Raw genomic sequence first — 15917 nt, 5'->3', positions numbered from 1 at the left:
GTCCTGACTGAATCCTGACAACTGAGAATCAGCTCTTGAAGCTCCGCCCTCTCAGGCCAATTGCAGCAGCTCATTTGCATTTAAAGGGACCACACTGAAACAGCGCGTTTTTGGTCAGCCACAAAAAGGCTGGCAATTTTAACATGCTATAAAAATTATCTGTGGGTATTTTGAGCTAAAACTTTACATACACACTCTGGGGACGACAGAGACTTATTTTACATCTCATAAAATGGGCATAATAGGTCCTTTACTACAGGCAGGTGTGTTGAAACTGAGAAGGACCTCCAAGCAGGGTTTGATTGAACTTTCTGGCTTTACAGAAAATGTTGCAAATTATACTTTATGAATGGCTTAGTGTTTCCTGAAACACACACACACACACACACACACACACACACACACACACACACACTTTTTTGTAGATTGTTTATTTTGGAATAGCATGGCAAACAAAGCTCTGCTAATAAGTAGGCAAATGTGATAATGCAGCGCTATTTAATGTGTACATTGTCATGTATAGAATTGTTTTTAGCCGTTGTGCAGTATTAAATATCCGAAATAAATAAACAAAAGCATGTTTGTAAACAAATTATTAAATTCTTAGGTGTTGCAGTCAGTTAATTGCAGAGGAATAACTGACCTAAACACTATTATTTTATAACGGAATTATTAAAACTATAATTCTTAGTTGGTACGTTGACATTTTATGGTACCATTTATAATTTTTTGTTTCTATATTTTTATATTCATATTTTTCCTGTGTTTTATAAAAACATTTGGTCAACAGTGAGGGCAGTGAACGTGTAATTGATGCGCTACACAAAAGATTTTGAGAAACAGTAACGTTTTGTTAGATGTTTTCCCTCTTTCTCTTTTATGGAACGATATCAGATTCAGGCTGATATATTTAAAATGAGACTGTCCCATATGTGAAATCTCCTACAAACACAGATGCAGGACGCAAGAAACAAATTTAAGGTAACAAATTTGTAAAGCTTTAATGATTAACGTTCACACTTTATCAAAGTTATCTGAAAAAGAATAGCAAATATTCTAATAACAAGCTATCTAATGGAAGAAGTTGGATGAAGCACAGACTCTACTCTTCAGCACAATGGTGACCCACAAAACACATGATAATAGAAACCCTTTAAATCCCAACAAAACATTAAACACCAACACCTAGTGCAAAAACACATAAAAAACCACTTCAATTCAACATTTACTTTGATCAGTTATTGAGCTGTATTAACTTTAACTAATACTTCAGTGAAATTAACTTCATTTAATAAATTTGATTGTTACGTTTTACAGTACATTGCTGTTTTTTTTCTTGATTTTACATATTGTTTTTCTACACTTTGTTGCTATAAAATCAACTTACAGTTTATTACTGTAGAAAAGTGTTTCGCTACATGTTTATTCATCTTACACCTTTAACCCTTTAAACGCCACACCAAAACCCCTAGTGTTTAATGAACACTTATATGTGTCCACACTAGAGAGTGTTAGAGTAACACTGAAGCAGTGTTGAAGTTAATGAGTGTTACAGACTCAGTCACGTTCTGTTTGTTGTCATTTTTCACATGATCTCCTTTGTTCTGTTTTCCCGCCATCATCAGTCACCATGGACACTACTTGATTATCACAGCTGTTTGTCACTTTGGTTAATTGCTCTGTGTATTTAAGTTCCTGTTTTCCCTATGTTCATTGTCCGGTCTCATCTTTAGTGAGTTGTGTTGCGTTTCTGCCTGTACCTGTTGGATCTGTCAAGTAAAGATTTATTTTGTGGCTTATCTCCTTCGTCGTGTGTTTCCTGCGCAAGCAACTTGTAACAATGATATCATTCAGTGATTAATTAAGTGATGATTGAAAATTAGTGACAAACACCTGCTGTTAACAAGCATAATCACTGAAGGAAAAGAAACAAGAACAGAAAAAAGAAAATCAGAAACACAAGAACTACAACTGACTTCCAGCCACAGCCTTAGATGAAATCAACTGAAGATAAAATAAGACGATGGAGGTCAGTGCTCGCTTTAGTTGTGCTCTTGACACTTGACTTGTAATGTTAGTTTATTTTTGGCTGCTGTAAATGTGTGTGTTTGTTTGTGTGTTAAGACATTTGTTATGGCATTAAGCAGCTAAGAGAAAATACAATAGTGTGTTGTTGATTATGTTTTGATTATGACATGATAATCATGTAATTCACTGAACTTATCCAGTGTATAATCCATTATCAGAAAAGGTTGGCATGAAACGGTTATAACAGCCAAAAAAAAAAAAAAAACTAACATTAAATAATCAAGGGTCAAGAGTACAACTAAAGTAAACACTTACATCCATCATGGTAACACCAAACGAAACAATAAAACAACATCTAAACCTCTGTTAATTCTCAGTAAGAGCTTCTGTAGACGTGTGACAGAAATAAAGTCAGTCTGGTTAGTAATAAGTGAAGCTGGTAATGCTGTTTGTGGAGTTGATTGATCAGATCTTCAGAGATTTAATGTCTTTTATCTTCAGTTGATTTAATTTTTTTCTGTTCTTGTTGTTTCTCTTTCCTTCATTGATTCTGCTTATTAACAGCAAGTGTTCATCAGTGTCTGAATTCACACGTTTTTTTCATTCACTCTGTCAAGTGGACTATATTAGTGAACTAATGTAGGGAATAGTGAATGAGGGTGTAGGGTGTGATTTGGAACACAGCCTCTGAGTGTCAACTATGAACGAGTTATGATTTCTGTAGGCTACTTTCTCGAAAACGTCACATATTACCCAGAATGCATTGTTTTTTACGGTATATTACTGGTATAATGGAAAACAGCATGTTACTGTAGAAATTTGGCCTTTTTTACAGCAATTTTTTACAGTGTAGTGCACAATGACATGATTTTGGATGGAAAAAACTTCTTAGCATTAGCAAAGTATATGAGAATATGTAATTAAATGTTATTAAAAAAGTAAAATAAATGTATATACTGTAATTGATAATTGCATGCAATATACTGCCTGTATATATTTAGAATGTGTTTTTGCACATAAAGCCTCTTTATCTTGATTTAAGGCAAGACACAACCAGTGACCAGTTTTTTTGTTCATTGGTCTTGAGATTTTGGTCTGTTTTGCTTTTTATTACACTTTATCTATTTCTTTTGTAGATTTCAGTTACAACAAAAATCTCAAAATCATTTCTCAGAATAACTTTTCAGCCAGTCTTCATCCAATGTTCAGAATTCTGGTCTGGAAATGTACTCAAATTCGTCCATATTTATTTAGATAATGCCTTGCTATCAACCTGTGGTGTCTTGCCTTAAACTGCACATCCTCAGAGTCCAGGGAACAGGTAGAATTTCTTTGGAAGGGACGTCCTGTCAATACACGGCATTAGTTTTTCCTGATCTGTGAATCGTGGGTCTTTCTCCATGCGTAAGGTGACCTATAATAAAAAGATCATATTTGAAAATGACAAGAAGCAAACTCCTGTATTCATTTTAACTGAGCAAAAAACTGTAAAAAAATTGTTTTGACTTTTGGCTGAAATAAAGCACACCAATTTAAATGGGATTTTTAATATTTACCCTCCTGAACAACTCCATAATGTCATCAATATAAGCCCGTTTACAGAACACCTCCAGTATGTAACAGAAAAAATAACTTCCCTCCAAAATATTCCTGTATGCAACGATATCTGTGGAGAGGACATCAGTAAGTTGAAGTACTTCACAAAGCAACCCAAACTTTGAAACTTTGCTCATTATTAAAGAAGCACTGGAAAACATGTATAAAGGGTGTCATTGTAAATAATAATAATAATAATAATAATAAAGGAAAACAATTGTTTTATTTTACCAGTTGTTTGAATCTGAATAAAATGAACAGAAGTGTGAGCTACAAATCAATCTTACTTCATCAATCAGTGTTTTCTGAGCACTTACCAGGGAGGCAGGACTTAAAGCTGATGAAATCTTTCTCTATGTGAACAATGGCATCTGATTGTATTTCCACACCTCCTAAGTTACCTGGACAGAAAAATGGTTAACAATATTGAATACAATATTACAGTAAATCCAGAAATAAAAAAAAACATGGAGTACAAAGAGAAACATCAATATGTAGTTTTATCAGTCGTGTCGCACCTCCTCTGCAGGCATGGATCAGAATAACCTTTGGTTTGTCAATCAGAGCAGGACAATTCACTGAGTTCAGATGGGTGAAGATTTCATCAACAAAGAAGTAATCTTTGGGATTCTGCTGATGATAGTTGGCACCTAAAATGGCATCTTTATTATGGATTCTGTCCCCATGAGACATCAGAACCACAAAGGTGCTGTCCGAGTCTTGATGGTCGGGAAGTGCAGCGAAGCTCCTGACTGCTGTAGCTATTTGCTGTGAATTCAAAAAATAATCAAATAAAATATTAATAATAATCATAAAAATACAGACATGCATAGTGTGGTGTTCATTAAATAAACACGCTGAAAAATAATTAATGAACTGACGTGTAGCCACTTTATTTCTTCAGCACTAAACTCCCACATGAGCTTAGCTCTCTGTATTACTTTCTTGTTCTAGCTCTATACTCTTGGGTACTTGCCAATTGTTTGTTTGGTACTACTGCCATCTAGGCGACAATAATAAGAACAACAATTAAACCACCAAGTCGATCGGGTTTCTTTATGATACATGATGGTCTTCTTAGTATAGGAAGGTCATTTGTTTCTGCAGAATGATCATTGTCCAGAGAAATGGAAGAAGACGAAGAGGAGGTGAGACCATTCATCTCCAGGTGAGACCAGAACTTCTTTTTTTGTCAGTCAGTGTTTGGCTTGTTTCTTGCGTCTTAAGGAGACTTCTGCGATTTCTCCTAAGAATCTGACCACTCTCTGTTCTAGCAACATATGATCTTGAACTCACTTCTTAGTAAACAACAGCTTTCTTGTCCCAGCAGTTGGTATCTTCCACTCTCACAATGTCATTCATTGATAATGACACTTCCAGCATTTTGGTTTGTTTGACATAGTTTGTCTTTTGTCTCTTTTGGAGAGCTTTCTGTTTCTGCCTAATTGTCGAAATGATCAGGTCTTGTTTCGTGTCAATCCTGTTGGGAAGCGTCACTCTTATTTTGTGATTCATTAAGAGCTCTGCAGGAGATGCACCATGTTCCAAAGGTGTTGCTCGACAGCTCAGAAGAGCTAGATATGAACACAATATGAACTCCTTTCTCTGTCTTCCCGTTAGACTGAGCATTAAGGGGACTCAAAGTCACGTGTTTGAAATCATAATGAGCTGCAAAGTCATCCAATTCCTTATGAATTGTAGCATGGACCGTTGTCACTCACTACTACAAGAGGAATGCCATGCCGGGCAAAGATTGACTTCATCTGCTTTGTCACACAAGCACTTGAGGAGTTATACAGCAGAGCTATATCTGGAAAACTAGACAAGTAATCCACTACCAAGTATTCTTTAACATGAAAATGAAAGAGATCTGTACCTACTTTCTGCCAAGAATACTCAGGTAAGTCTGTTGTGATCATGGGTTCTCTTGCTTGCTTGCTTTGATGTTTCAGACAAACTTCACAAGTACCGACCTTTTTCTCAATGTCAGAATTTATTCCAGGCCAATAGACTGAATCACTAGATCTCGTTTTACATTTCTCCATTCCAAGAGGTCTTTCATGTATCCTGGAAAGCATCTCTTCCCTCAGCACGTGTGGAACAACAATACCGTAATACCGTTGCAGCCTCATCATTAGACGCTGAATGCGAAATTAAAGGCTTATGATCCGTTTCTGCAGTGAACAATGGTAAACTATAGACATAGCTGTGGATTTCTCAAATCCAAAGATGAGTCTGAAACATTATTTTTCGATCTGAGCATATCTGCATCTTCAGCACACCTTTTTTTGTCCACTGGACTCGGCATATCCAGAATTGCCTGAATTTTGCTTCTGTCAGGTTCAACACCATGTCTAAACAACTTATCACCCAGAAAGGTAATTTCAGTGACACCAAACAGACATTTAGCTCTGTTTAACTTGAGTCCATACTTCCAAACTCTGAAGTAGCTGGAAAAGTCTCTGATTGTGTTCTTGCAATGATGATCTCCAAACCAATGTCATCGACATTGACATGCACAAACTCCCTCCAGTCCTTCTATGATGTGCTTCATGGCACGATGAAAGAATTCTGAGGCTGAAATTATTCCAAACGGCAGACGTAGAAATGAATGCCGTCCAAAAGGTCTATTGAACGTACAGTATTTGGTACTGTCTTCATGAAGCTTTAGTTGCCAGAATCCTTGCGAAGTTTGGATTCTGTTGAATTTGTTGAAGAACTGTGCACCAGTCATTTCACTTGTGATCTCCTCATGCTTTGGAATCTGGTAGTGCTCCCTTTTTATGTTTACATTCAAGTCTTGTGGATCCAGGCATACCCAGATAGCAAACAATGATCAAAATAATGTTAAATCACTGTTAATGTGTCAACGTTAACCACATTGAATCAATATCACTTTTGTATATCACCCGCAATTAATGTTGAAAAAATGTTGAAATTTCAACAAAAATAAATCAATGGAAATTGCATTGAATCAATGTTACATGTGATGAACTCTCAGAAAATGAAACACAACTACAACTGACTTAAAGCCACACAGCCTGAAACAACTGAAGATAAAAGAAATCTAAATAAAATAAAAAGAAAATAAATCTCTCAAGATCTCAGCAGAATTTCTTTTTGAGAATTAACAGTTTAGATGTTGATGTTTTATTGAAAATGTTTGTGTGGCGACCAGGGCGGGCGAGAGCCGTGAGGGAACGGCGTGAGGCCGGTGGCGCGAGAGTTAATGAGCTCCACCTGGGAGGCGCACCGGCCTTGAGTCTCTCACGGAGGAGCTCTGGAAGCATAAAAGGAGGAGCGACGACAGTGAAGGATGAGAGAGGACCAGGCCTGGACTTTATTTTATGTTTTATTATGTTTGTGTGGCCGGCAGACGTCCGCGAGGGTCTGCAGGCATTACTTTCATTTTGTATTTGTTTATTTTATATTAAAGTTTATTTGAATGTTTGCCGGTTCCCGCCTCCTCCTTCCCGTATATACGAACTGTGTTACATTGGTGCCGAAACCCGGGAGGAAGGAGGGACATGCTGTCGGAGAGCGAGTGAGAGGGAATGAGAAGACCGCGAGAGGCTGCCTGAGGCGGTGGTGCTGGAGCATAGTGACAGGTGGGACGAAGAAGCTCGGTGCCGTGCCCCTGGGACGAGGTGGGGTGGCTGCCATCCAAGAGGGAGCGGAGGAGTCGCCGCCGTTCGCCGTGGGCTGGTACCTGCTGCCGTCCGCCATGAAGGGGAGGAGCAGGGAAAGGGTGGACTCGCTGCCGGGTGCCCTCAGTCGGAGGAGCCATCGCCGGCCGCCAGGGGGCGGAGGAGGATAGAGCAGTCCACGGAGCGTCCAGTACCATCGCATGGCACCGCGAGGAAGAGCCTCTCGGCTGGCAGCAGCAGTGTGTCTGGGAACCGGACCAAGAAAATTTTTTTTGTCTTTCTTTTTTCCTCTCTCCCGTCTCTCGTCCTGTCGCTCCCCTTGCTTCCGTCTCCTTTCTCTCGTCTCGTCTGTCCTTACCCCCAGGTGCTGCGGCCGCCGAGACAGGCCCCAGGGGGGAGTAGAGCGCAGTCTCGGGAGTACCCCCTGGCCTGCGAGGGGCGATGGGGGTATGTGGCGACCAGGGCGGGCGAGAGCCGTGAGGGAACGGCGCAAGGCCGGTGGCGCGAGATTTAATGAGCTCCACCTGGGAGGCGCACCGGCCTTGAGTCTCTCACGGAGGAGCTCCGGAAGCATAAAAGGAGGAGCGACGCCAGTGAAGGACGAGAGAGGACCAGGCCTGGACTTTATTTTATGTTTTATTATGTTTGTGTGGCCAGCAGACGTCCGCGAGGGTTTGCCGGCATTACTTTCGTTTTGTTCTTTGTTTATTTTATATTAAAGTTTATTTGAATGTTCGCCGGTTCCCGCCTCCTCCTTCCTGTATATACGAACTGTGTTACAGTTTGGTCACTATTTTGGTGGTCAGTGTTTCCTTTATTTGGGCAGTTCGACACTTGGCTTTTTGTGTGAGTTTGTTGTCTTTGTAATAGTGTTTACCAAAACACATCATCACTTTAAAAATCATCAACACAGTGAATGTGTCAAAATTAACAGAACCAGTGTTGTCCCTAAACATGTTTTTTTGACTGGACTTGACAAAGAGATCATTGATCATTTGATCTTCATGTCCAGAAGTAGCACAGGTGTTTTATTTTGTTGTTGTTTTCCTCTTTCCTTCAGTGATTCTGCTTGTTAACAGCAGGTGTTCATCACTACTGCTTGATTAATGACTTAATTATCTCACTAACTTCCCTCTTGAAAGGGTTTGGTCTTGACTACACCTTCCTGACACATTCACTGTGTTAAAATCATTGATGTATGTGTCAGAATTAACACAAGTGTTGTCCCTAAACTCACACACTAATGTGTAAGAATTTAACACAGTTTGAGTCAGTTTTAACACATCCTTTCTAAGAGTGTAGCTTGCCTCTATTACACATACAACAGAATGTTGTATGAATATTTATGAATAAATAACTAGAGTATTTGTTCACATTTCTGTATCCACACTAGAGGTCCACTAGCTGTATACACACCCTTCCAGAGAGATTTCTGTATATCTGAACTCTGTAACCCAAAGCTTTCAGCAGCCACTCCATGTTCGCCTCATCTTTCTCTGCTCCGGGCCTGTTGAGCTGTGTATTGTTGAATTGTATGTTGTTGATTAGCAGGGCTAAACGTCTCCTCTGAGACTTGTACTTTGGAATATATATCTATAAAAAAAGAAAAAACTGAATTATGCAGAATTAAAGCACAAGCAACAGATCCCAACCTCAGCAGTCTTTTTTGTTGGAATACTGAGACTAAAATAACATAGCATAAAGCGATAGGTATATAAATGAACAAAAACAGAGTATGTTTTATACAAGTATGACATCATGATCTTTCAGAAATCATTATTTTATGCTGATTTGCTGCTCAAGAAACATTTCTTATTATTTTCAGTATTGAAAACAGTTGTGCTGCTTCAGATTTTTGTGGGAACTGAGATAAATGTTATTTTTCAGGATTTTTTGATGAATGAACAAATTTCAAAAGAACAGCATTTATTTAAAATACAAATATATTGTAACATTGTCTTTTTTGATCATTTAATTTTTGATCATTATCATGCATCCTTGATGTATAAAAGTATCAAAAATACTGATAATTACTGTTTAGATCAGAATTATGCATCTTAGAAGGCTTTGGAAAAAAAACTGATTCACATAAAATATTATTCAGGCCAGAAAAGCTGTAATGCTAGAAATGTTTACATTAGAAAACATATTGATATAAAGGTGTTTCAAGGGCGTCAAACCCGATTCTGGAGGGCCACCGTCCGGCAGCGTTCAGCTCCAACATTTGCTGCTTCAGCTGCTGGATGGAGTTAAACTCTGCAGGATGGCGGCCCAAAAAAACAGCACTGACTCTTGAATGTATTGTTGAAACAGAGATACTTGCGTCATTTCTCTTTTCTGTAAGAAGTCTGTTCATAAACTGTTGGCTGGATGGAATAATGCTGAATGGTCTCATCCAATCGGACTGGATGGGCTGCTCATCCACAGGCACTGGAGCATTTCTGGTTTCCTCCCGCTCAGACGGCTGAGCTGAAGACAGGAAAACATCATCATTCAGTGCATTTCAAAATATATCCAAAGCCCATAGATCAAAGAACAGCTGCTGTGTGAAACGGTCTGCAACTACATACATTTACAAATTAAAATCTACAATCTTTAGATGCTGAAAAGCTATTTTCAAGGATAAGCTCCAAATGAATGCATCTCTAGCATCCTTGTTTTTATGTAATTGAATTACATTCAATTCACATTTTTTTTTACATTCCAGTTTTAACTGATTAAGTGAATGTGATCCATATTTGTCATTCATACTTAAATTAATTGGTAAGATTTATGTAATAGTATGCAGAAAAATTCCCTGGTTAATGAACACTGCTTAATGTTCATGTGTGTGCGCACTACTGAGTTAAAGTACCATTGAAGCAGTGTCAGAGTTAATAAGATAATTAAGTGAAGATTGAACATTAATGTTGAACACCCCCTGACAGCAACATAGTGTCGGCACGGATCCGGCCCACATCTGGTCCACGTATAATCCACATGTACCTGATGTGGGCCGGATCTGGGCCAGAATATGTTGCCGTCTGGGCCTGCTGTTAACAAGCAGAATCACTGAAGGAAAGAGAAACACAAGAACTACAACTGTCTGTCACAGTCACACCCTTCGATGAAATCAAATGAGGATTAAAAAAAACATTAAATCTCTCAAAATCTGATTGAACAAACTCTACAAACTCTATAAAACATTAGCAGCTTCACTCATTTGAATGTAATTCAATTACATAAAACTTATTTTATTTTATTATTTTTAAGTCTGAGGTTATTGGTCACAGGATACAGATAAGATTTTGTTTTTATTTATTTATTTATTTTTTTGTAATATAGGCCTAATATAAATAAATGTGAACTATATTTTATTACTTTTCAAAATGATGTATACAATATACTTCAGAGTGCTACATTAATACTAAATCTTAAACTGGTTAAATTGTCATTCTTTACCTTCCTGAAGTTTCGACTCAAGGGTCTTTGCAAGATGATTTTGGTTGATGTTGCGCAGCGCTTTTACTGCAATATTCCCTGCCTCATCACTGTACTTATCTACCATGTGATCAACGACATCTGACCGATCAGCTTTCTGAAGCTTTGCTCGAGGAATAGAGCCCATGTCTGTTGCCAGACTGTTCCACAGCTGCCAGTTGAATTTTTTCAAGTCTTCATCCACAAGTTCCTCAAGTGCATCATTCATCAGTTTTTTAATAAAGTCCATTTTGTGTCACTAGGAGAAAAAGACAAATAAAAAAAAGTCTTGTTTGAATACAAAAAACCTAAAAAGAACATTCCCAGACTATTCAAATTTATTTCCCAAAAAACACCCAAATAGCAATTTTAGGGGAAAGTTTTGTGTCTGCAGGTTATTTGCAGTGCTTTTCCGGAGCAGTGAAAGTGGGAAAGCATAAATGCGGTGAATATTTTAAATCTTTTTTTGTGCTTAAAATCAGTGTGTTTGACCACACGTCACTTTTGTACATCAAAGTTGTCAAATTCAAAGTTGTTCACAATATAGTGCCTGAATCCACTGGGAATCAGAGTTACTGTCATGCATCAACACCAATCTGAGGAGACAGGAAACCCTGTGTACAAATATACAGTATTAACAGGACAAAAACTGCATCTGAAAAATGTGTTTTTGATTTCAAAACTTATTGATTGTTAAAGGAAAAATCTAGTATCATCTGTATTGGGTTCATTTCTTAATCTGATGACATGCACACAAGAGGCTAAGACAGCTAGTATATATTGCCAGTATATAACTGTTTCTTAACTTACAGTTTGTTACTGTTAAAATACATTTTGTGGGTGTGTCTTTTTATCTTTAACCCTTTCAACCCCACAGGAACATCCTCTAGTGTCCACACTACAGAGTAAAAGTAACATTGATGCTGTGTTGCAATAATTAAGTGAATGTGTAAGTGATGATTGAGCATTAATGATGAACACCTGCTGTTAACAAGCAGAACCAATAAAGAGAAGAGGAACAACGAGAACAGAAAAAAAGAGATACACAAACAACACAAGAACTACAACTGTCTTAAAGCCATTACATATTATTACACTTATTACTAACCAGTTTGACTTCATTTCTACAGAAGATCTTATTGAGAATTAACAAAAGTTTAGATGTTGATGTTTAATTGAAAATGTTTGGCTTGATGTCATCATTAAGGAGATCAGCGATTGCTCTGGTTAAGATCTTGACACAGTTTTTTTTTTCTTCTTCTCTGGCTGATTTAACTGTTTTTGCAAACCACATTTGTTATGGCAGAAACAAATGTGGAGGGAAAAATGGTCATTGAGTGCTGATAGTTATGTATTAATGAAAATGTATCTATAGTATAGTTTCTTGATTCACTATGTTTAATCCCTTGTGTTACATTATTAACATACAAACCACAGCAAAATAACATATAAAACTACAGCAATAGCTCCAACAACAATCAGTTATAATGAATTAACTATTTTAAACACCAGGCAGTAAGAACTAAAAAAAAAGAAAGAAAAAAAAAAAAGAAAAGTAAAAGCTTAACAGCTGCAGCATCATATAGACACACAGATCTCAAAAATCAGCACATCAATCTTAACAATGGTGGCAATTAAACAAGGACTATTCATGCTGCAGTGCATACTGGGAGTTTTGTACTACACTGGCATCCAGCATGCATTGCGAAATTACATCTTTAAATGTCACCATTGTAAAGATTCATATGCTGATTGTTGATGTGTGTCTAAGTCATGCAGTGTTTTATGCACTGTTTGAATATTCTTCTAAATAACTGATTACAGAAACATTGCTGGATCTCATGTTTTTAAATCACAGATATAGTATAACCAATAAATATATAATATATATAATAGTCATGAAATCAAAGATTAGAGACAGAAAGAGATCAGTGAATTTGTCCATGATGATTACAACCTCACAACAGCCAAAAACACCTGATCAACTTCCTCTTGGCTTTTTCCTGCCATAACAAATGTGTTCTATAAACACTCAATTACAGCAGTCAGAGAAAGTTAATGTTAAACAGCCCAACTAAAGCAAACACTGGTCACCATGGTGGTGACTACATACTTTATTATTTTCAATAAAACATCAACATCCAAATCTGTTGATTCTCAACAAGAACTTCAGTACATGTATAAAAGAAACATTGTCAAACTGGTTTGTGTTTCTGCGTGTCTCTTAATGTAGTCAGTTGTCTGTTATTAAAACAGACATGTTGATCTTTATCAGTGCAAAACTGTGTTCTGAAAACAAGCAATTACTGATAAAGAAACAACTCTATAACAGTCAAGGGTCAAGAGCTCAACTAAAGCAACCACCAACCTCCATGATGGTGACCTCAAATGAAACCTACACTTCTGTTAACCTCTTAACTTTCACAATCCTGTTGGTGGGACGCCTCCCAGCCAGCACACCTATGTAGGCCCACATGGTTTAGCCCAGATGAAATGAACATTGTTCAGAGTGAACACTACAGGCTGTTAAATATAACACTGAATCAGAGTTGGAGTTAATGAGATAATTAAGTAATTAAGTGATGATTGAGCATCAGTGATAACATTAGCGTTAACAAGCAGAATGAACGAAGGAAAGAGAAACAAGAACAGAAAAAATGGAAACATTAGTACTACAACTGACTTTCAGCCACAGCCTTAGATAAAAGAAGACATTAAATCTCTCCAGATCTCAGCAGAGGATGATTAAACAACTCCATATACAGAAGCTCTTATTGAGAATTAAGAGAGAGAGATTTTGAATTTTTTTTTTTTTTATGTCACAATCATGGTGATCAGTGTTTACTTTAGTTGGGTAGTTTGACTTGTTTTTTGTAATGTTAGAGTTTCTCTGGTTACTGTAACTGAGTTAGTTATTGCAAAAAACAAAACAAAAAAAAAACAAGAGAAAACACAATCTGATGCTTCATGATAAGAATATAATCATTGTGCAGTGGCTTAATTCACTGATCTCATGACTGACACAGGAATATACTGTGAGTTAACATCAAAGTCGACACTCAGAGACCGATCTAAATCACACCCTATACCCTCATTCACTATTCCCTACATTAGTTCACTAATATAGTCCACTTGACAGAGTGAATGAAAAAAAGTGAGGGAATTCAGACACTGATGAACACCTGATAAGAAGAATCACTGAAGGACAGAGAAACAAGACCAGAAAAAAGAAGAAACACAAGAACTGCAACTGACTTCAGCCACACTGAGTGTCAAACCAGTTTGACATTATTTCTTTCCTACATGTACAGAAGCTGTTGTTGAGAATGAACACTGATCTCTTTCTGTATTTAGTCTTTGATTTAATGGTATTTTATCTTTATTGATTATACTATATCTAGGATTCAACAGCATATAAACCATCAACATTTCAGTAATCAGTTATTTTGGAGAATATATAAGTCTAATAATGCATCAAATATTTTGAGCTTCTGCTTAACTTGCACAGCAGAGACATCAACAATCAGAATATGAATCTCAACAATGGTGACATCCAAAAGTTTAATGTTGCAATGCATGCTGGGTGCCAGCATAGTACAAAACTCCCAGCATGCACTGCAGCATGAATAAATTATGCAGCTTTATTGCCACCATTGTTGAGATTGATGTGCTGATTTTTGATATCTGTGTGTGTCTAAATCATGCTGCAGCTGTTTTTTTGTGCATGTGTTTAAAAATAAACTCTTTTTAGCTGATGGTTGTTGGAACTCTTACTGTAGTCTCACAGTGGAAATGATGAAAAATATTAGTCTGTTAATAGTGTAACAATGGATAAAACACAGTATGAATTCAGTGAATCAAGAGACAACACATAACCATTAGCCCTCAACATTTTTTTTTTTTTCCACATTTGTTTCTGCCTTTGCAAATGTGATTTGCAAAAATAGTTTTAGCAGCGAGAGAAAAAACAAAACCTGATGTATAAAAAGTCATGATTAAAGAGCTCAACTAAAGCAAATGCTGATCTCCTCAATGGTAACATCAAACCAATAATTTTTACCAAAACATCAACATCTAAACTTCTCTTAATTCTCAATAAGATCTTCTGTAGAAATAAATATAAACTGGTCAGTAATAAGTGTAATAATAATATGGTACTCTGACAATTTGAGGCGGTCTGCAAATGAAATGAGGTAACACAAGTTTTAATTTAGTGCATGATATCTTTACAGTAACATACTGTAGATTACAGTTAATAACTGTACAATCAATAGTAAATTACTGGCAACAGTGTTGCCAGTATTTTACTGTAAAAAAAGCACGACAAGGTCTAACAGTATATATACAGTATGTATACACAACTGATGAAATTTACACAGGCATGTTAGAATGCTTCACAGCAGAATTTGAATATGTTACCATTGTGAAACAATCTATATTGTATAAAGTGCTTTAGAAATAAAGTTGACATTCTGACTTGGCTTGTATGCATATTCAGTGTATATAGTTTTGTCTATATGTCAGTGATTTTTAATGATTATTATTTTACGCTGAAGCGTGTTAATGTGTGTACCATAGGCTACGTGATCAAAAGTCTCCATGTATGTGCAGAAACAGGCTACATGCACAAAATATTGAAACATTTAGTCTTTTAAATATTAAAGAGGACGAATGTTTAAAATACAGAAAGTGCAATGAATAGGATTTACAGTTAAAAGTAAGACTAATTGCAGACTTGCAATATACTTTAAGTAGGCTACAGGACTATTATTAGGCTTTCAGAACAAACCATGTCATCTTACATTCTCCCAATAACCCACTAAGTAATAAAAAAAATCTATAAATCTATAAATCTATAAATCTATTACAGATAAAAAAGTGAATTACTCTACTCACGTCTCTGGTTGAACAGAAATTTGTGTAGAGTCTGTCTGCACTTCCTTGTACTTTGTGTGGGGGTTTAACTTTCTCTAAAGTTGAAATAGCCTACTTAATTTGGTTGTTCATTTCTGTCTCGCCCACATTTGAGCAAGCAAGCCTTTCCAAGGATCCACCTTTTTCCTATGCCTCATAATCCTTTGCATGAGTTACGGTAGTAACTTCTGTACAAAATGTAAACAATCAGCAACTGTTAATGATCTTGCTTTACCTAAGCAATAAAAGCAATAAGCAACAATTTGAGATTTT

The 15917-nt window shown here is 36.8% G+C and overlaps 1 protein-coding gene across 1 annotated transcript; it reads right to left on the bottom strand.

Moving 5' to 3' along the window:
- Window positions 1-2563: 2563 nt before the first annotated feature.
- On the bottom strand, window positions 2564-11090 carry LOC125271030 (caspase b-like). Its single transcript, XM_048194964.1, has 7 exons — window positions 10713-11090; window positions 9595-9740; window positions 8688-8864; window positions 4143-4392; window positions 3942-4025; window positions 3585-3694; window positions 2564-3442 (listed from the first exon to the last, which is right to left on the bottom strand). The coding sequence occupies exons 1-7, from the start codon at window positions 10978-10980 to the stop codon at window positions 3332-3334; spliced, it is 1146 nt and encodes a 381-aa protein (XP_048050921.1). The 5' UTR covers window positions 10981-11090; the 3' UTR covers window positions 2564-3331.
- Between the last annotated feature and the right edge of the window lie 4827 nt (window positions 11091-15917).

This window comes from Megalobrama amblycephala, linkage group LG7 (genome assembly GCF_018812025.1).
Source record: "Megalobrama amblycephala isolate DHTTF-2021 linkage group LG7, ASM1881202v1, whole genome shotgun sequence".
In the NCBI taxonomy this organism is placed as follows: domain Eukaryota; kingdom Metazoa; phylum Chordata; class Actinopteri; order Cypriniformes; family Xenocyprididae; genus Megalobrama; species Megalobrama amblycephala.
This window is presented reverse-complemented; position numbering and strand designations above follow the sequence as displayed.

Excerpts from the sequence above, each read along its gene's own strand:
- LOC125271030 (XM_048194964.1), bottom strand. The coding sequence starts at position 10,980 with ATGGACTTTATTAAAAAACTGATGAATGATGCACTTGAGGAACTTGTG. Across the intron at positions 4,026-4,142 it reads GATCCATGCCTGCAGAGGAG|GTAACTTAGGAGGTGTGGAA; the intron begins GTGCGACACGAC and ends TTTTCTGTCCAG. Across the intron at positions 3,443-3,584 it reads TTATGGAGTTGTTCAGGAGG|GTCACCTTACGCATGGAGAA; the intron begins GTAAATATTAAA and ends TTTTTATTATAG.